At 33.0% G+C, this 21,349-nt stretch overlaps 1 protein-coding gene across 1 annotated transcript; it reads right to left on the reverse strand.

The window, feature by feature from the left end:
- Positions 1-17,160: 17,160 nt before the first annotated feature.
- On the reverse strand, positions 17,161-20,497 carry LOC18096243 (cyclin-D2-1). Its single transcript, XM_006386360.3, has 6 exons — positions 19,747-20,497; positions 18,986-19,072; positions 18,754-18,852; positions 18,471-18,675; positions 18,210-18,334; positions 17,161-18,048 (listed from the first exon to the last, which is right to left on the reverse strand). Exons 1-6 carry the CDS (start codon positions 20,059-20,061, stop codon positions 17,818-17,820), a joined length of 1,062 nt encoding a protein of 353 aa, XP_006386422.1. The 5' UTR covers positions 20,062-20,497; the 3' UTR covers positions 17,161-17,817.
- Positions 20,498-21,349: the final 852 nt, after the last annotated feature.

Below are 21,349 nucleotides of genomic sequence, written 5' to 3' on the forward strand. Positions count from 1 at the left end.
ATCTGTTATGTTTTCTTTTGATTAAAACTTCTTGGATGTGCTACTCTTGATTTTATACTAGTTTGTTACTAAATCCATTAACTATTAAAATAACTGGATGGAAAAATTAAAATCATGACATTAAATTTTAATTTTTTTTTGTTTTATTTTTAAAATTAAATATGCAAGCGTGTTTGGAAGTGTGGTTATGATTGTTTTTCAAAGTGTTTTTCACTCAGAAAAATATGTCAATGATATTTTTTTATTTTTTAACAAATATTTTTAAGATTAGCACATCAAAATAATTTAAAAATATCAAAAACATATTAATTTAAAATAAAAAAAATTTAAATTTTTTTTTTAAATGCTTTTCAAACGCATTAACTAACAGGCATAAGCTTAAACTAGTCTAAAAATTAAAAAGAGAGGTATCAAGACTGAAATTAAAAATATAAAAACTAATCTAAAAATTCCATAGAAGTTTCATCAATTTAACATTTTCGTAATAATAAAAGAGAGGTTACAGCATAAACTTTCAAACGGAGGAGGGTACCAGTGCTAGTTATAGCATATAGCTTTATAGGCACTGACAACTAATTTGTGATATCTATCCAGTGCCACTCTTACAGAAAGGACAGATGTACAGTATAATTCCCACACGACGTACAGTTTAACCGGTTCTCTAATCCGAGAAGAGAAAATTAACATAAGAAACCACGAACATGTTCCCTTCCTTGTCTGTCTGACCATTGTAGAAAAAAAAAGAGAGAAAAAGAAAAGCAGAGTCCACTCTGCCGAGCAGGGTATGGTACCACCCACAGAATAATATATATATAAAGATACCCCCATGATTTAATCACCTGAAGAAGATCTTATGAACAGGTAAGAAGATCCATCGCCGGAATAATATATACAACTCAAGAATAAACTATGGATAATAACATGTATACTCTCACGCCCTCTTGTTTGGAGTGGAGGGAACAATAACCATGCTTAATCAAGTTCCTCTACCCCCTCTCAATCCCATCGGGTCGACCCTTTTGGCGGCACTAAGCCAGCCACCTGCTTCGTATGCAAATACAAGGTGAGATGTAAAGCTAAGGGTTCCTCCGCACGTCTTGTGTTTTATACCTTTATTTAATCATCGTATACGTGCTGATCCCTTTTTATCATCACTCTCGTTTAATCACCGAATTAATAATTTAAAGATTTTAAATGCTGTTGCTTTCTTGAATGTAATGTCGGATTATCCAACAAGCATCCAGCAACGGCACGGGAATGATGGAGTGACCACTTGCAACCAATTAAAAAAAAAGGTCCTTCATACATGGGTTTGTTCTGATGCAAGCTCAAGCCTAGTAGCACCCACCGAGAAGATAAAATGGATGATTCTGTGTAAAGCACCATCACATAGCATTCGCCATCAGGGTTGCACATTCACTTCCCAGTGGATCGTTGATATTCTAAGAAGATCTGGATCAATGTCGAGGATAATAAACCCCTCCTCCACCTTTTCTTTTCTTTACTCTTTTTCTTCGTCACAGTTTGATTCAGTTTCTATCGAGTTCTAATAATTCACGACAACTGGACTTGTCTGCACTGCTCGATCAAACGCTGTGGAGGCATATAATTGATCATTTGCATTAACATGTGATACATGACACGTAGATCCAATAAAAATTGAAGTTGCTTGGTGATTTAATTAGAACATGAGAGTAAAAACCAGTGGCTTTCATCTAGGCAAATCAACAATATTTTCCGTGTTTTTCTGCGGCTAAAATTAGTTTATTGGGCACAGAGAACTTCTATTGATCATAAGAAAACAGAGGGGGAGTATTGAGCGAGCCGATCGGATGCATGAAGATGAGAGCCACCTATCCGGCTAGCATTGACTGGCATTAATTTACAGTGCGGTCATTAACATATAATTTGATTTATGGTGGGGGGACTAGCGTGGGGCATGGAACTATGGAGCCATCTGGTTGTGGATTCTCCAACAAAAACATCCACGCTTGGAAAGCTAAAAAACAATACCCTCTCCACCACTCCAGCCCGCACTAAAAAGATAAAACACGTTGTGCTTTTAACAATTCCCACCAACCAATACACAAAGGAGAACCAGATGGAGGGAATCCATGCCCCCTTCTCTCAAAATATTATATGCCTGGCACCACCCACTATCTTAGACTTTTATCCCATTCTACTTTATACTTGTTGCCGTATTTTACCAAAAAGAAATGGCCCATTAGAAAGCGTCAACCCTCTCTCTAACTTATTTTAAGGTGGCGTTTGGAAGTTAAGTTCAGTGGCTAGAGATTGGGTGAATTGAGTAAGCTGGTGGGGTTTGAAAATTGTTCGAAATTCCATCATCAACCACGTGAAATGGGCACGCTTTTGGTGACAATGGCAAGGTCCAAACATAATGGGCAAGTTTTAAGTGTTTTTATGCTGATGTTCATGGAAAGGGATTGTATATTCTCCCATCTACTGTGGAGAACTTAAGGTTTTGATATATATTAAGGTTAATGGGCTAGTTTTAAGATATGCACACGTATATATCTTTGCTTTGATGGGGCACCACAATACAATGCGATGGAACATGATTTAGATGTGGTTGTTGGACATTCATATCCCTCTGATGACAAGAAAATAGAGACCTTAGCATCGCAATCTTATAGATGTGATGTTGAAGTTAACTTCCCACCTTCTCTTCTCTTCAGACACTGCAATATTGGCAAAAAGAAATCCTCTTTCGTAGCGGAATGATATGGTGTTTGACATCCTTGAATTGGAGAATGGCTTTAATCATTTCATCCTAACGTAGTTGGATTGAATTACCAAACATTAGCAGGGCATTAATTAGTTAGCAAGTCAACCCCCACCCACATGCTCGCTCCAACCACCGGCCCAGAACACTGGCAGCAGCACTTGTAGTCGAACCTACTTGACATGGAAGCCACTTCTGTACATAGCGCATAACACCAAGTGCCCAGTTCGAACAATTGAATGTCCGTGATAGTTGTTTTCTCATCCCTTTTTCTGACATGCAATATGGCCCAACAAATATTGAATAATATTTTTCACACGAGGATTTCGTCTTATAATTTGAGTAATTATAACAAATCTCATGTTATTTTAGTGGAGAACACATTATTCTGGGCTCTGATTACAGTTGAGTTATAATGAGGTGCACAGAGCATCCGATTCCAAGTAATTATTGGGCATTCCTGAAATTAGCTCTCTGCTTCGACATTACTCGTCTCAATTTATTAAGTTCAAAAGGGGAATAAGAGAAATAATTAGCAAGGCTTATAGTTCAACTTTCCTTTTCCCAATCGATTGAAGTCTTCCATTATAGACTTTGATTGCAATTTTCTTTTTGCTTAACCTGGATTTAGAAGTCAAGATTATCCACCTCCAACAGTAATGTAATTATCGTGTTGACTAGAGAACTACCATGCTATGAAACTAATCCCCATTTCACGTAAGAATAATGAGTTCGTGCTTAGTGCTCTGTTTCGTCATTAATTTGTTGTTTGGATGACAAGTTGGACTTGTGGTCAAGTAGCACTAGAGACATCCATCAACTTGCCATATTATAATAGTTATAAATTATTATGTTGGTTCAACAAACGGTTGTCTCTGTCATCCACAATAAAAACTTGCATCCAGAACAAATCAGATGAGGTTTCCATGTCTTGCCTTCACCTAATCTGGGTTGATCACTTGGATCATGGAGCGTTTTTATGGACTGTTTAATCTTTCTTCAAGAAAATGAAACCGGATGGACACGGTTTTGAGTTGGCATACACTGAGTTCGCATCCATATGTTATGAGTATCTGCTTTCGCAGGCTTTTTTTTATGCTAGTTTTTAAGCTCTCTGTATTTTAGATTAATCAACTTCAATGGCGTCTCTTAGCTATTGTCCAAAGCTCTCAACATCTGGAGAATCAAAACTAAAAGTATAATGTGTTTTCGGTGGCTTGAAAATCATGCAAAAATTCTCTGTTTTCTGTATCGTATCATCAGAGACAACCGCAATTTATGTACTTAATACTTTTTTAAGAGGGTGTTTGAGCCGTAGTTTTTTTTTTATTGTTTTAAATTATTCTTTTATATTTAATTTTTGAATTTTTATTATTTCAAATTATTTTTTTATATATTTAGATCATATTGTTTGGACTGTTTTGTCATAAATAATTTTTAAAAAAAATTATATTATTTTAATATATTTCAAACAAATAATATTTAAAAAATAAATAATTAAATAAAATCTGATTTGGATAAAACGGACTCACTAGTCACGTACGCTTACATTCGCAAACCCAGAAACAAATCGAGCATTTCCACGAGGATAGCAGTCACCTATCCTTTGATTTTCACAGTATCGCGCTGCTCATTTACTCCGTGAGAGCGAGGAACCACGGACGGAGATACAACACCAACCAGGAGAGGGTCAAATAAGTAATTTCAACAATACAGTAATTAAATCAGTTAATTGTAATTGCCCAACCCTCCAAATTAAAGAATTCCAAAATACTTACAGGTATACGGGAATAATGGTAAAAAGCTGAAGGAGTTAGAAAAAAAAACAAGAAGAAGAAAGAAAATCTTGCAAATCCGACCACCGAATCCCCGGATACAGTGGGAAACAGCAGTCTTTATGCTAAAAGTGTTACACGCGACATACAACTTTTAATTAACACGCCGTCTTATCTTTGACACACCATTCACTAAGGACACTCATGTACCCTGCTTCTCCTGTGCACCCCCTCCTAGACCACTCGATCAAGAGTCACAGAGCACGTGGCGGGATCTGGGAGGTCATGCCTGGTGATAAAAAAAAAAAGAAACAAAACAAATGATGAGCGGGAAAAGAGGCAAGGGACTACTAATATTACAACTACGCATCGCATCGCCGTTGGGATCTTATAGAGCGCATGCACTTGCGCACGCTTGGGCTGGCTCGTGCTTCAATATAAGACTAAGAGAGAGAGAGAGAGAGAGAGAGAGAGAGAGAGAGACTGCTAATCTGTGGTCAAAGGATAGTTAAATGGGCTACCTTGCACGCGAGGCTTTGGTGGCACCAGGGCGTATGGTGACATATCTGAGTTTTTAAGAGATTAGATGGGGAAAGCCGTGGATACATGACATGTGGCACTTGACAGTGAGTATAGTTCCAACGGGCCCACTACAGCGGTTATTGCGGACGCGTAGCCGCCAGCGGCGTGCTCTCAGTCGTCCTTTAAATGTGAGTTCTTTATTTCTATTTTCTAAACTTTTCTTCTATTATTTTCATTACTTTTTGACTGTATCCTTGGTTTTGGACTAGGTACTCGTCTTTTCGTGTATTTGCATTTTTTGATAGCTTTTTATTCCTACCTCCGTCCTTCAAGTTAGGTCTTATTCGATTAATTGTTTTTTGGACTTCTCTCTCTCTCTCCTCTCTCTCTCTCTCTCTCTCTCTCAAACTTCCATAATATCATAACTTGGCCCCTTCCAGGAAAATTGCCTACTCTCCCTGACTTTTTTTGTCTGGGAATCAGAAAGCAGGTCACCAAACTAGAGAATTAACCACAGCATATGATGAATTACCTTCTCCTTCTTCTGTTTTTTCCCTCTATGATGGAACTAGCATTAGCATTAGCATCAGCCTTATAGGCTTTTGAGCTTGATCTGTAACCACTTTCCTCACTCACAATTCTAACCTCACGTGCAAATATCAAAGCACTCACATCAAAACGGAGATAATTCATCCTACCAAACTTGCAGTTGTTGCTAATGCCAAGGCACCAGTACCATGATCTCTCCCATCTTTGACGTTAGACTTGTTTTCGTTTGTCGCAAGCCTCATGCTTTACTATAAATTTCCCGTCTAGGTATTCTAATCACCGCGATGCAACCGTGTTAAGACAAAAATTACATTCACACTTGAAAAGTCGCAATCTTGGTAACAGTAATTCAGCCCCCATTACGGATAAATTGCCGAATTAGCACCAAAATATAATTAACTATTCGAATAGCATAGGGTGAAAAACTTTTGGTGAAATAATATAATTTAAGGATATTGTGGTTAAAAAATGTGATATTTGATATATATATATATATATATATATATATATATATATATATATATATATGTGTGTGTGTGTGTGTGTGTGTGTGTGTGTTTTTTTTTTTTTTTTTCTAAACCGCGATCATTGAAGTCGCATTTCACACCTACGATAATAATAAAATATCATGTTTTTAAACCGCAGCATTATTGAAATATCGTGATTCGCAGTCATTTTGAGAAACAGATAAACATTTAATAAAATGGTTGGACTGTAGCCAAAATCATCAAATCATTTTGGTTGTAAGGTTTGAATTATTTTCGTGTTTTAAGCCTCATAACGTTTATAAAATCATAGTTTTCATTAATCTGAAATTTTATTTACTTTAAGATTTTAAAGAGTTAAAATATTTACAATTTTATCGGAATTTAAACAAAATTTTCTTTATATAGAAACTATACCCAAAATTTTGTCCCGCTTAAAATAACCTATAAAAAATCACAATAATTGCAATCAATAAATTCTAACTAAATTCAACATGTTCTCGTATTCCATAATCACAAATGGCTCTAGAAATGCAAAAAAAAAAAACATATGCACGTTAAAAATAAATATAAAATAATTCAACAATATAACATTCAAGTAATCCTGAAATATATAAACATAACTCATTTATTAGTCTGATTGATTCTACTCATCAGTAGCACGACTGGATCCAGCTCATGCTCCTTCCTGAGTGGTCACGGCATCATCAAGCGTTAGTCTTTCTCCAAAAGTTTCAAGTCTGGTGTGACAAACATTTAACCACCTAGACGCTACAATGTAAACTTTGCTTTCTTCGTCGTCACTACAGACATAAGACGCGGCTTCTCGACCATGCCGTAACAAAAAGTCAACCTCATATTAATAAAACACTAATGTTAAATTAAAAGATAAATGCATAAAATTTAACGGTTAACATATATTAATTATAAAAAGACTTTATTACTTACATGATGTTGAATCATCTAGGCATGTTGCTCGTACTGCATATATCCAAGTGGAAAAACTTGTTCATGATTTAGAGTAATGATCCGTCATGTTATACTCATGTACTAAATCATACACTTCTCGTCAGTAATCATATAATACATCTATGTAAAGATCTCATTCCACCATGATCTTATTGTGATACATAAGCACTATGTCAACTTAACCAGTCATAATTATTATTTTTACCCTTACGAGTAATGACGTGCAAAGCATCACTCGTATTGATATTGACTATAATGTGTTGTTTATAATCGAATTGTCACATTATTCATTCCATAAAATATAGCTCGATCATCTCAACACATGTTAATGGGACTACTGTTGTCTATATATCCATCTCGTTGGTGCAGACAGCTGTAGTAATGACTAATCTTGCTTTCGAGCAAGACATCCAAATAACCTGTAAATTATAAGTTAAATAAATATAAAAAATAAAGATTCAGTGCAATTAATTATTTTATTTAATAAATAGTTCAAAAAATACTTAGATAACATGTTGTCTATTGAGCTCACTCTGATAAAATGCTAGCACATGTGCTGAATTATTTTCAAAAACTCATTCAGCATACCACCTAGCATTAAAATTTAAAAACATGTCAGTTTAATTGCATTTTATAAAGTTTCAAGAACACAACATAAATACGTGTAATTACCAAAAATAACATCGCAATACTTGCATCCTAGTTGAAGATGAAGTGCAATCCATGTAGTTTAAATGTCATATCTAGCAATCTCAGTATCCAAGGCTTGCTCATATAGAGATGTTCCCACGATCATAGCTGTTATCAAATAAAAACATTTTATTTAATTTCATTATGCGTGGAAACATTCAAGTCTGAATGGTTATTTAGATTTTTCGATTCATGCCTGTAAAAGTAGCAACCATCTCTCAACCTGCTTGACCCCCTTCATAGATGCGAGACATGCATACATGTTTGTACAAGAATACCAATACAACAGTTCTCCGGCTATAATATGGGGATAACATCGAGAATTTTAAAGAGCATCGAATAATTTTAAAGAGCATCGGATAAAGCAGATGCACATATCTCCCTGCGAGGTTAGTGAATAATATACTACCAAACAGATGGAGTATAAATGCTTTGACATACCTGCAAACAGATTAAAATCATCATAATAGTTTACGCAATCATAACACAATCCCGTTGCAAGATAATCGGTACATGATAATATCGTTGTTCATCAATTTGATACCTCTAAGTTATGACATGCCTAATTATCAGTCAACAACAAACTATTCCTGCCATTGTATGTTATACCATGATGACATAACATAAATATATTATTAGATATTATGTAAACAAATCGGATTATAGTCAATTTAACATATTTTTTATTAAATTGCATTACATTAATCCTAATTGAAAAATTTCACAGTAGATTCAATCAAACTCCTAAAATTTAACGTTAAAACAAACTTAACAACAAAATTGAACACAATTCATGATACATTATCAATTGATATTTTGTCATGCTCAATTGCATCAATTCAAATGCAAATTCATAGAAAAATAATTTGATTTCAATAAAATACTAAATTCGTCAACCTATCAACCAACATATCAACATTTCAATGAAACATGTAATTCATCATAATTCAACCATTTTGATGCTCTATAGCATAAACATGGTTGTTTATTTAACTACATTATTAGCCGATTTCACCAATATACATAAATCCTTAATTTAGCAACTTAACTTAAATTAAATGCAGCACATAATTAATTCAACTTATTTTCATGTTCAACTATATAAAATAAACTCCAATTGAATGTATTTTTAACTAATTTATCATTGATTCAAAAGACATTAGATTTATCATAAACCCTAAATCCAACCTAGACAATTATTTAATTTCAACCAAACCAAATACTAATTAATAGCAATGTAATATGTTTACCTTGTTTAAAGCACTGCAAGAATGTTTGGGGAAGCAATGGCAACAGAGGTGGTAGCAAAGAGAACAATGGATTTTCAACACAAAACATTAAAGGATACTTAGAGACTAGGATAAATTTATTTTTTGGTTGATTTAAGGGCAAAATCTAAATGTTTAATGAGTTTTTCGGGAGAGATGTGAGGGCGGTGACGGTTTTTTTCATGAGAAAGAGACAACGTTGTGTGTTCGAACTATTTTAATTTTAATTAATATCATTTTTATGAAATATAACATTTTAAATTATCATACTTTAGAAGCGTGATCTTTTAATGGATGTTGCATGATTGAAACATGAAAAAATTAAAATATATTATTTTATTAAAAAATTATCAGATAGTGTTACTTCTTCAGATTTTAAATATTATTGTGCTATTTTTTTATATTAAAAAAAACCAATTGCATTTTGTTTTCAATGTTGTCGTTTTCAGATAAAATTGCGCGTGGGGTCAATCTGTCCATTTCTGAATGTAAGTACCAAAAGTACCTCTTCAGCAGCCTACTCCGGTAGTAGTAAGTGAAGGTCTAAGCTGTGATGGATTAGATTCCCATCAAATCGTCAACCATGCGGTACATGGCTTTGGCACGGGGACCACTGATATGGTCAGTGCTTCTTTTATTACAGTTTCTGACGTGGGAAACGACGACGTCAGGCAAAACTCTCTGGCATCCGAGCTCAGTACATCCCAGGCCCATTTGTGAAAGCTTGTGAACCCGTGGTTGGCACCGCTTCATGGGTATACCATTCCAACATCAGCTGCTTTAAGAACAGGTCAAAAGCTTGGTTTGTCTGGTTTTATGAATTTATTTTTGCCTTAAAAATGTGTTTTGTGATTTTTTGAAATTTTTTTGCTTGAAATTATATATTTTTTAATTTTTTTAGACTATTTTAACATGAAACATAATTTTTTTAAAAATAAAAAAATATTATTTTTTATTTTAAAAAAATTATTCACGTAGGCACTCTGAACTGGCGGTGGTTCTAAATGGATTTGAGGTATAAATTGGGCTTTAGCGGTAGGCTGCACGTTGTTACATCATTCTGGTCTATTAAACGCAACATAGCATAGCTTTCGGTTTTAACCTTTTACCTTTATCTTTCGGATCCTTAGGGCAGAAGAACCAAAAGAAGAGTATAGAATTTTTTATAGCTTTTCTTCATTGATTTTGCTATTTGAATGGGAGAGCAAAATGAAAAGGTAAAAATGACTTCTCAAAGAAAAATTATTCCTACATATTTATCAAAAGAACCAAAATATTAAAATAGATTATTAAAATATTTATTTTTTCATCAATTAAACCTTTCTTAAAAAAACTAAAAGTATTAATATTAAATAAATTAAAATGCAAATGGGTTGTTAAAATATATTTTTTTCATTGGAATGCACGTAAAAAATATATTTATATTATTTAAAAAGCCATATTACCAATTTAACTTTTTTAATGTCCTTTGCTTATACTCAGCATATCTAGGGTTTCATGCCCTTGATTCATTAAATGTAACAAAATATATTTTATTTTTTTCCAGCAATTAAAACTCCCTCGTATACCGCAGGCATCACGCTCTCTCATTCCGAAACCAAATTGTAAAATTATAATGATCTATTACCTATTTCGTGAAAAATCTTCAAGACACAGAACACCATCGAGTTCATAAAGAATTTGGATGATTGACTCGTCTTATTATTATTATTATTTTGAAGCGAGCAGAATTCTTGATTACATATACTTTTCCGTCCAATTTGGTTCAAAAGAAGAAATTATGAAAGAAAAAGAAAAGTGCAGAAAAGACTAGCTCGTAAAGAGGATGATTGGATTGTAAGAAAATCCAAAGCCCTTCTTTAACAGAGACTAAAGATCCAGACCGAGACAGAATGATTTGTTCCGAGAATCGGATTCACTGCTTCGAGAGAAGGAAGCTGGTGGACTGGCTGTGATGATGTGGTCCAGTTCGGCCGATCTAGCCCACTCAACTGCTACAGCCCTTCAACTAAAAGCAGCGAGGCACAGACTATAATTTGACCACGCCGTCTTTGCTTTGAAATAAAGTTCGGGATACCGATGAATATCTATAATATTGTCTACTGGTTTTCTTACCCTGGCGGGACAATTTTTAAAACTATTATTTGTTTATTTTGTATAATTAAAATAGATATTGTTTTAGAATAAAATAATTTATACCTAAATAGACATATTTTTCATTAGATGATTTTTTATTTTTTTTATTGATATATATTTTTTATTTTTAGAAAAAATACATATCTCTTCCATCGAAACTCTACTATCTTGTTTATCTTTTTTACAAAAATATACTATTTATGAGAATTATTTTTTCTTAAACATAAACTTATTATAATATGAAAAATAAAGTTAAATAAAAAATTATGCTTAGTGATTTGCATAAGATAAAAGAAAAAATAAAATAATAGTTAATTTAAAAAATTGATTTGATAAATTTACAATAAAAAAATAAATATTTTACTCTACTAATATTCATAGCATATTTTTTTATATAAACTTTGTATATTGAGTTTGTGTATGATAATTCACAAGGTAAGTATAATTTTATTTAAGAATTGTAGCAAAAGTGGCTAGTATTTTAAATATTATTTTATTTATAATGAGTTTAACTAAAAAAATAATAATTCAAAGGTAACATAAAAAGTGGTCAAGCCTGGACCTAGGAGGATAGGCCTGCCCGCATGACCTTAAAAAGAAGAAGTCCAGATGTTCGTCGCCCTTTCTATCTCCTTTTTTTAATAATAAAAAATTGAGTGGATGACGTGTTGGACTCCTATTTTTTAAAAATAAAATAAACAAAATGCCATCATCTTGTTTCAATTTCAAATATTTTTGGTGCTCAGAGAGTCGCATTTCAAATTCTTGGATTGTAAAAATTAAATTTCAACCTGTTTTTATTTGAAATTATTGAATAAAAAAATCTAGCAGTCCAAGTAAATGAACTACAGAACACATTAAAATTAATCCACAAACAAAAAATAAACTGATTTAAAAATATCTTTCCCAAACTTAAATCTACTTTTTTTTCTTGCCAAATAAAAGTTTCGAACCATCTCCATTGAACTCTTCAGACAAACGCATTGATATTAAGATAGACTTTTTTCAATTCCTAAATTGTTGCCAACCAAACATTTCCTGTTCTTTCTTGTGTTTTGTTAAATTTCTCTCTCCTTACTCAACACATAAACAAAAAAACAATTAGGGTCTAAACATAAAATTCTCAAAAAATAAGGATTGAATAATGAAAAAATATAAAACTTCAAGTACCAAATTGTAGCTTTCCATGCCACTTAAATAGTAAAAAATAAAATGCCTATTTTTTGTCTTAATTTTGTTAGGTTGTTCATTCAATCTTTAATAAATAACAAATTATTTTTATATATAAAATTGATATTTAATTCATAAATCAAAGCACATATGATAGAATATAAATAAAAATGAATTATAACACAAATATCTATTCAAACATCAAGTGTGAATGATGAAATAGCAAAGAAATAAAGTTTAAGGATGAAAAAAATAGTAATAGAATGAATAATGTATTCAATAGTATTTTTAGACTAAATCCATCATAAAGTAATTTATATTTAAGATAGTGTTTGATACTGTGATAATAATTGTTTTTTAAAGTGTTTTTCGTTTGGAAACACATTGAAATAATATTTTATTTATTTTTAAATTTTTTTAATATTAACACATCAAAACGATCAAAAAAATACAAAAGAATAATTTGAATAAAAAAACTTAATTTTTTTAGAAAGCACGACTTGGCCACAAAGACAATTATTTTTTTAAAACAATTTATTCATCGTTTGATATAAAATATTTATTTGTTCTTTTACAACAAATTCAAACCAAAACCCAAGCCATACCATGTTAAGTTAGCGCACTCACCTGTTTTTTTTATATTAATTTTTTAATTATCTATAATTTGATTTAAAGAAATTAATGTTCCATGTTGAAGTAATTTTTTAAATAATAATTTATAATAAAGTTTTAATTCAAAAAATGAGTCGATTTTATATTTAATTTTGTCTAATTTAACCATGATTTGAAAATAAATTATAACAATAACATAGTTTCCTATATTTAAGTGCCAGAACTTTTTTTTTTTTTTAAGTGAAGACATTAATGATCTTTCCGAGAGAATTTGTTCTCTCAGTTTATTGCCGGTTTATTTTAAAAAAAAAACTGACATATTTTATTAATTGTACGTGGTGATAGTTAAGAATTTAAATTACTGGATAATAATATGGATCTTGAGTTTTGGGCCTTTAACCTCTTATCCTTGTAATGTATCCGCAGGGCCCAATGTAGGTCCCTTTTTTTTTTATCTGCTACAGGCTAGAGGCGACAACTCTTGCTGGAAGACTCGGCTCAAAGCGAGATAACCGGCCAGCCACTAAAATGCTTGTGAATATAAAGACTCACGCCAGCCCACAAATTTGGCTAATATGATTGTGGATTGTCATGTTCAATTTATTCTATACCCAGACCTCGTCTAGATCCTGGTCAAAGAGACACTTCTCATAGTAATATATTTATTATCCCTTATATCATTTCGAAGGTGTCTGATAATATAATAATAATTATTTTTTAATATATTTTTTATTTAAAATAATATTTTTTATTTTTTAAAAAATATTTTTGAAACACAAATACAAATAGATTTATTATCTTGATTCGTAACTATTATGATCAGGATAAGACTCAATCTCTATTTAATTATATATCCTTTTGTATATTAATACTTTATTATGCATAAGCTAATGTGTTTATAATTAACCACAAATTAAATTATTATTAAATTTATCTAGTGTTATACAATACATATCATATTACAAGGTCTTGTATACTTTGCTTTCAATAAAGCAATAATGTCTCTTCCGTTGGGTTCCCTAAAATCTTTGTAGGTTAGAGATGGTTATGGATAGGATGATTGTGTATAATATATTTTGTATATAAAATATGATACATCATATTTTATTTATAAAAAAAAATTAATAATTTTATAATTAATAAAATATTAATTTTTCACCTGAATAAGTTAATTAAAAAATAAATTATAATCCTAAACAACCAGGATTAAACAATGTAATTTATTATTAATTTAATAATTGATTGATCTATATTTATAAATCAAGTGTACCGTTTAATAGTATGTCATGCTTATTTAAATACTAGAAAAATCATGTATGGCTTGACTTAGTTTTCAAAATTTCAAAAAAGTCAATTTTAATTTAAAATTTTAATTTTCTTACTTTTTAAGTTCGTGGTTTGATAGAGAAGAGATAAAATTACTTATATCGAGTTTATACGGGTTGAGTGGGTTTAAAAAATCCCAACTTGTCCCTGACATGTAATGTTTATTTATTATGTTTTTAGATTCACTATTATCTATATTATTCATATTATTTAATATTAATTTGTTGATCCGGGGTGAGACAATACAAATATTATAGATAAACTGATATTTTTAAACAACCCTAATACATGCTTTGGTAACAATATAGGAAATAAGTGTAGGTTAAATATGAATTACCTTATCAACAAAGTTTGCAAAAGATTTTTTCTAGATCAAGTCGAGCCGCGAGAATTCTCTCTACTTCAAAGAAAAAGTTTTGGCATCGAAGTTGTGAAAAACACGGTATTTTCTCTGTAATTTCCGGGAGAATTTGTTCCGTTGGTAGAGTAGAGTTACAGTTCTCTGTCATTTTATCCATATCAGCTGTCAAAAATATAAATTTCTGAATAATAATATAGATTTTTGGTTTTGAGTTTGTTCTCTCATGGAAGATCCAAATCTCAACCCAGGTTCAACAGCAGCACTGCTCCGTTGGACAGCAAAACAGACTTTCACGCATGTGTTAGGTAGAGAGAGCTTTGTTCATAAGATATCTGAACTTTTACAGAAACAAGTGAACATTGAATAATCATTTCAAACAGTCCCTTATGAAAAATATTGATTTCCAGGCATCGGCATTTTACAGTTTTGAGACTCGTGTTTTCTGTTTTGACTTGTTTGTCCATCTTCTGTACACTTTTCGAGGATACTCCATTACTTCGATGCAAGGATTTTAAATGGGAGTGGCCATGCTTTTAGTGTCAGTTTGGAAACATCAGCTCAGAAACCCACTCAATATTGAAGTACGAATACAGTGGTAGGAATATTTCCGTATCGAAATTCAAAACTAGCAAGCATTACACAATCGTTCTCCTTTCACCATAACATTTTATCAAATGTGTATTGTTTTTGTTGAGAAAAGATAACCTTTTTGTTTAGTTGTAAAGATGAATTTTTATTGGAAAAATTAATTTTTAAATTGAAGTATTTAAATAATAAAAAATCTTTATTTTACATTAAAAAAACATAAATTTCTTCATGTTTACATAAAATATTTACTAATCGACTTTTAATCTCGTATTAAAAAAATAAAATTTTCTTTTAATATTTACATAATAAACTTTGGTATAGAATAGTTACCAATAAAAAAAGAATCATAAGGCTTAATTGAGTAAGAGAAAAACCTTTGCTGACATGTCATTAGGGTCTTACCAAGCCAATTCTAGTCCTGAGTTTTACCTAGTTCAAACCTGGCCAAAACCCCGGTTTGCCGAGGTCAATAATTTTATTTTTTTATATAATTTTATTTTATATTTAAAAGTTTCCTTTATTATTTTAATCATAAAACAATAGGTATTATTTGAGTTAACAAATGCATTTTTTTGAAGCTAATTTGAGCCAGTATTGTCAGATTTGATTTTGTCAATCAAATTCAAATTGAACCGGTGAAACCCGAGGAGCCAGTTACTTGATTTGCCATCTCTATTGTTCCTCTAATTATAATTAATTAATCAATGAAGCCGCTCGTCGATTTTCGACCAGGACAAAAAAAATCAAATTTCAACAAGGGTGCTATGCAACTCGAATCAAGAACTCTCCATCAGTGCACTCCTCCTTATTGAAGTGATATTTTATTTGTCAATCTTATTCTTGTCGCTTTTATAATAGTACTGGCATGGTTGTTTCATTTTTTCTCCATTTTTTTTCTGAAGACTCTGAAATTGGGAAAAACCCTGACAATTGACTATCATCACTGTTCTCTGGTCTTCTGTGCATGTTTTTTCTCAAGAATATGGTTGTGATTTGGAAAAGGGAAAATGTCTACTCCATCCCTGTTTGATCGGGACATTACTAAAGCATACACATTTCATAAATTTTCTTGGATATGGGCCAAACTAGTTTATGACAGGAAAGATGGTTTGAAAAGTTTGACAATTTCTCACAGTGAGAGATTTGGATTTTCCTTTCTTGAGAAGAAAAGAAAAGGCCTTCGTCGGAAAAAAGCGGAGATCCTTCAAAAATTCGATTGGAAAACACGAGAGCTCAGACACCGCTGTAGCTAATAACCAAAGAGTAAAAAATAAGACAATCAATATTTTCCCAAGTACTTTATTAAAGAAAAGAAAATTGTCGCCATCGTTTTCTCTTCTCATATATTTGGGACACAGAACGCCCATGTGATTGGTGGTTTGATTTTTCAAACTGGTTAGAAATGTCCGTATGTCAGGAATAATCCCCAGAAGTCCTTTATTAGGTGATGATGTGGCGCATTTTCTGGTTTACATTTTTGTGACCTTGGCAGCGAGTGCTCGGGGGTCAAATCGCAGGTGCCTGCCTGCCTCCACTATTTTCCTGTTCCTTCGTTCGGCTCTTTCTTCTCCTTTTTCAGTCAAAAGCGACTTACCAACCCAAACCAAAACTCATGGGTATCCATTAACCAGCCACAGAGATGACCATACGACAAAGTGTGCCCACCCACACTCGTCACTGAGGCTTTTCATCATCCCTACAATGAAACCTATAAACGGATGGATGACGCTTGCCCAGTTACTGGATCAAGATAACATCTGACACAGTTTGATCCACCCCTCCAACACGGACGGTGGCTGTGTAATCATTGCTGTATTGCAGCCCTGAAGTATCTCACCAATTGATGAATGATGTTTTTCTATTACAAAAAACCAACAAAGCTCATGGTCTAACCAGACACAAGGTCATACAAAGGTATGGTACTGGTAACAGACCCAGGATACTCGATTAGTTCAGAGAGCGATGAAATAAAACAACCCAGAGAAGAAATCCATATTTTATAAGTTATCTTACATTTGAAAAAAGACCAAAACAAAAACACTATATACTTTATATCAGTTCATATTGATTGTTCTGTACCATATTTCTCTTTTTTCTTCCAATCCTCGATAAAAAGCAAAAATGATTGAACAAACTGGAAATGAATATCCAGCTGAATTTTCTGCAAATACTACGACGATATATCTCATACCACTACCCTTCTCTCTTTTTTTTTCCTTTTTAAATTTTCTTTTAACCAAAGAACCAAACCCGGGGACAAACTGTATCTAAAAAAAACTTTTTTTTTTTAATCTTTTCTACTCCTTGTCTATAGCCGTTAAGAAGTCTAATTTAACAGCAGTGACTGTCCTTTTCATGCCAAGTGCATGCCGCAGCTCGATCCCACTCTGCATCCATCCTCTAATCATGACCCAACTTATTGAACTCCATTTATAAAAGCTTTTTTCAGATTTTTTTTGTTCTTTTCAACTCCATCCCTCTCTACCATCATCTCTTTCTGCCTTCCTTTTGTTGGATTTAGGGGGATTTTCTTTGGCAACACCTTCATAGCACACCAAAAACTCCTATGTAACAAAATAAAATAGAAGCTAGGTAAAAGAATCCAACTTTCATTTTGTAACTACGCCTCGCAGGGTTTGTCTAGCTTCCTCCTTTTAGCATCCGGGGTATTGTGTGAAGAATTTGCACATGGCTCAACAGTTGTGTGGTTACTGCTATAGCTCAAGCATGCAGCATCCAACACCCCAATGGGGCTTTGGGGCACTGATAGGAGTGACGCGCTTGTGCCCTTAACAGATCCACCAAACAACGACAAATCATGAATCAGTTGAAGACACTTCAGCACTCTCTCCTGCCAAAAAAAAAAATACAAAAGAACATATTCAATGGTTCATGTATTTAACATGTCTCAGGTGATCGCACATGTAAGTAATCAAACTCAAAATGATATAACCAAAAAGAGTCATCATTTATGTCCCTTTATTGTTTTGGACCACAAGGCACCAACTTTACCTTTTGTACAGGTTGAGCGAGTACAGAAATTGCTTGCTCAGCGTCCACTGTTTTGGTTTCCCCCACAACAGCTATTGCCACAGCTGCTGCAATCTCAGAAGGCCTAAATTCCAAGAAGTAAATCCCTGCATTGAATTCCCACCCACCAAAAACATAAGACACCCCCTCTCAAATATCTCCATCATAAAGTTTTTCCAACTGCAAGGAGAAATTATTTTAGATAGTACATTGCCAATGTGTGCATAAGAGTGAGAAAGGGACCTCTAATTGTGCTCAGTATGAGATGGATTGATTGCAAGATTAAAGACTTAGGTGGGGGGGTCTGATCATTATTGATCTTGCTAAGGAAATAGTCTATGAAGGAGAAAGGAGTAATTGCTTGCATTCTCCAACTCAATGTGCTCAATACAAGAAGCTCCATCCTTTGTATAGTTCTTGCTTCAAATACAAATCTTGATTCGCCCACCTATCAAATATCAGGATCCTTAAATTTATTAGATGAACTTCACAGGTAATGCAAACGGAAATTCTGATGTATCTATACCTGTAGATCTAGAGATAGTGGAACTTCAGTCTCCTCCATTTTGGCCGCAAGAGATAAACATGCCACAGCTAGTAACTGCATCATCCAAGGTTTACCATTCTGCAGATTACACACAGCAGGATTAAACTAAATGAAATCAAAATGGAATTAGGCGCAGCACACCAGTAAAAACATAAAGGATCGCAAGAGAGATGCCAAACAACAATGCCATGATTGCTTGATTTCGACTTACAGGCAATTCATAGGCAGAGAGAAATCTATCCAAGTAGTTTATTGATAGATACGCACAAAGTGGTCCAAAACCAAAGTGGGCATGAACCTGTTGAGCAACAAGACCATTAGTATTGATCATCAACAAAAGCTCAATTGAGGAATCGAGATAATCGAACAGAACAAAAAAGAACCTAACAGCTCATAAACAACAATCAGCATTAGTGCGAGGCAAATCAAATGTAAGGAAAAGGGGAAGGAAAAAATAAATGCACAAAAAATCTTCTAGGAAAAATAGAAAAGACCACATAGAAATGCAATTAACAAATTAGCACCGGCCCCAAAAAAGGGAAAAAAGAAGGGAACCCACCAGACCCACTTCAGATTAAGTAGATGGAGAAGAAAAAAGAACACCAAACAAAAAGAAAAAAACGCAACCTATTTCATCAAAAGCCTCGAAGTACTCACAACACCGATATGAAAGAGTCACTCAGCACAATCAACACTAGAAAAATAGCTTTACATCAATCAAAATATACAGCAAATACAAATCTATCTCCACACATCCAGCACAGATATCACTGTAATCATCACGATATACCAATCCGAAAATGAAAAGAAGTCCTATACACTATACGGTGAAAAAAAAACCCCCTTTTGGATAACCAAATCTCATATTTTGAAAACCAGTCAAGAAAAATATAAATATAGAAAATCCCATATAATCGCCATTTTAGAACATCAAACTATAGTGAAAAAAAAAAGAAAAAAAAATGAACCCGCCTTTGCAATCCAATCAACAGCCTCTTTTCTAGCCCCCATGTCCAGGTCTCCATTTCTCAGTCTCTTCAAGTAATCACCATTAGGTAAATGCTGACACTCCTTTTCAACCATCAAAACCAAACACTCATCACTCTGCATCGGCAAACACCCGCCATCTCCACCACCGTTTTGATTACAGATTTGATGATTCCCATGATGCCACGTGGCCTCAAACTCCTCCACGGTAGCATCATAGTGATCGTTATCATCGAAGATGCTATTATTATCTTCCGCACATAGAAGGTTTGAAACTGCACAATCAAAACTTGGTGCCATATTTAATAATACCTCTCCGAAAAATCACTCCTTTTCTCTGTTGTATATCTAGGCAATAAAGTTCATCAAGCAGCAAGCGTGTCAAAGCAAGGATTTTTGTGTGTGTGTAGAGATTTTAGATGTGTTTTAGAACAAAGAACAGATTTTTATATCAAAGAATAGAAGAACAAAGAATAGTCTTTTACAAAAGAAGGTGAAAACAAAACCTATATAGGTGAAGTGTTTCTCTCTGTATATCTGTTTATCAGTCTCTCACCCAGTATCTATCGAAGTTGGGGGCTGAAAAGACCGCTACTCCAAGCAGGGGTTTATGAAGGGAGAATGAGTGGGCTCTTTTTAGGGTAAAAGGCAGGTAGAGAGAGGAGGGTGGGGGCAATATAGGCATGAGAATCACAGAGAAATGGAATAGTACGAGCAAAATATTACACAACACAAGGGCATTTACAAGATTTTGTAGGGATTTATTGCCTGTCCAAGGACAGTTCTTTACTTCTTTAACACCTACCACCCCATTGATGGCACAGTAGAGAATAGGTCGAAACTAAGATTGGGTATATTTTTATTTATTACACCTTTTGTGCCCTTAATGGTAACTTTTTCGCTTCATATATATATATATATATTAAAAAAAAACTAAATGACATAAGTGATTTATCATCCTAAACACAAGTTTCAATTTACCGGAGCAATGTAAATATGTTTTTTCCCTTTATAAAAAAAACTCATTTGACCTGTCATGCAGATAAATTTGTCTTTTCTAAATAATACATTATTCATTGTAAAATTAATTTTCGATAAATTAATCAAAATATCTTTATTAAAATAATAAAATAACTATTTTATCCTTAAACATTAAAAACAAATTAAGCTTTTGGTAAAGAACTTTTTGGTCTTTTCAAAAATAAAAATACAATAAAATTATGGCCATGCACTTTGGAGAGAAAAGAATGAAAATGCACAAAGAGGCTTATTTGTTTTTTTTTTTAAACAGTGAGATGTCGAGATTATCCTTGAAATCTGAAAAAAAAGGGGTTAATTTTAAGGGTGTTTTAATAATTTTCTTCTTGTTTTTTTGTTATTTTTCAATTTGATTGTGGGTTGTTTAGTAATTTTTAGTTATTAATAAAAAAGTTGAAGTCGCATAACGAGCCCGACACTATTTAGATAGTGCATATGACTTGTTCAATTACCAAAATCTTGCTTCCCCGGTAGCATTGGGAGCGGCAAATTGTTCTCTTTCTATCGGTGCGGCGCGTGCTCACGGAGAATATCTGATTAAGTTGTGGTG

Source organism: Populus trichocarpa, chromosome 2 (genome assembly GCF_000002775.5).
Source record: "Populus trichocarpa isolate Nisqually-1 chromosome 2, P.trichocarpa_v4.1, whole genome shotgun sequence".
NCBI lineage: Eukaryota > Viridiplantae > Streptophyta > Magnoliopsida > Malpighiales > Salicaceae > Populus > Populus trichocarpa.

Coding starts and splice junctions, on each gene's coding strand:
- LOC18096243 (XM_006386360.3), bottom strand. CDS start 20,061: ATGGCACCAAGTTTTGATTGTGCAGTTTCAAACCTTCTATGTGCGGAA. Junction 18,853..18,985: donor TCTCTGCCTATGAATTGCCT/GTAAGTCGAAAT, acceptor TGTAATCTGCAG/AATGGTAAACCTTGGATGAT. Junction 18,335..18,470: donor CATACTGAGCACAATTAGAG/GTCCCTTTCTCA, acceptor AATTCAATGCAG/GGATTTACTTCTTGGAATTT.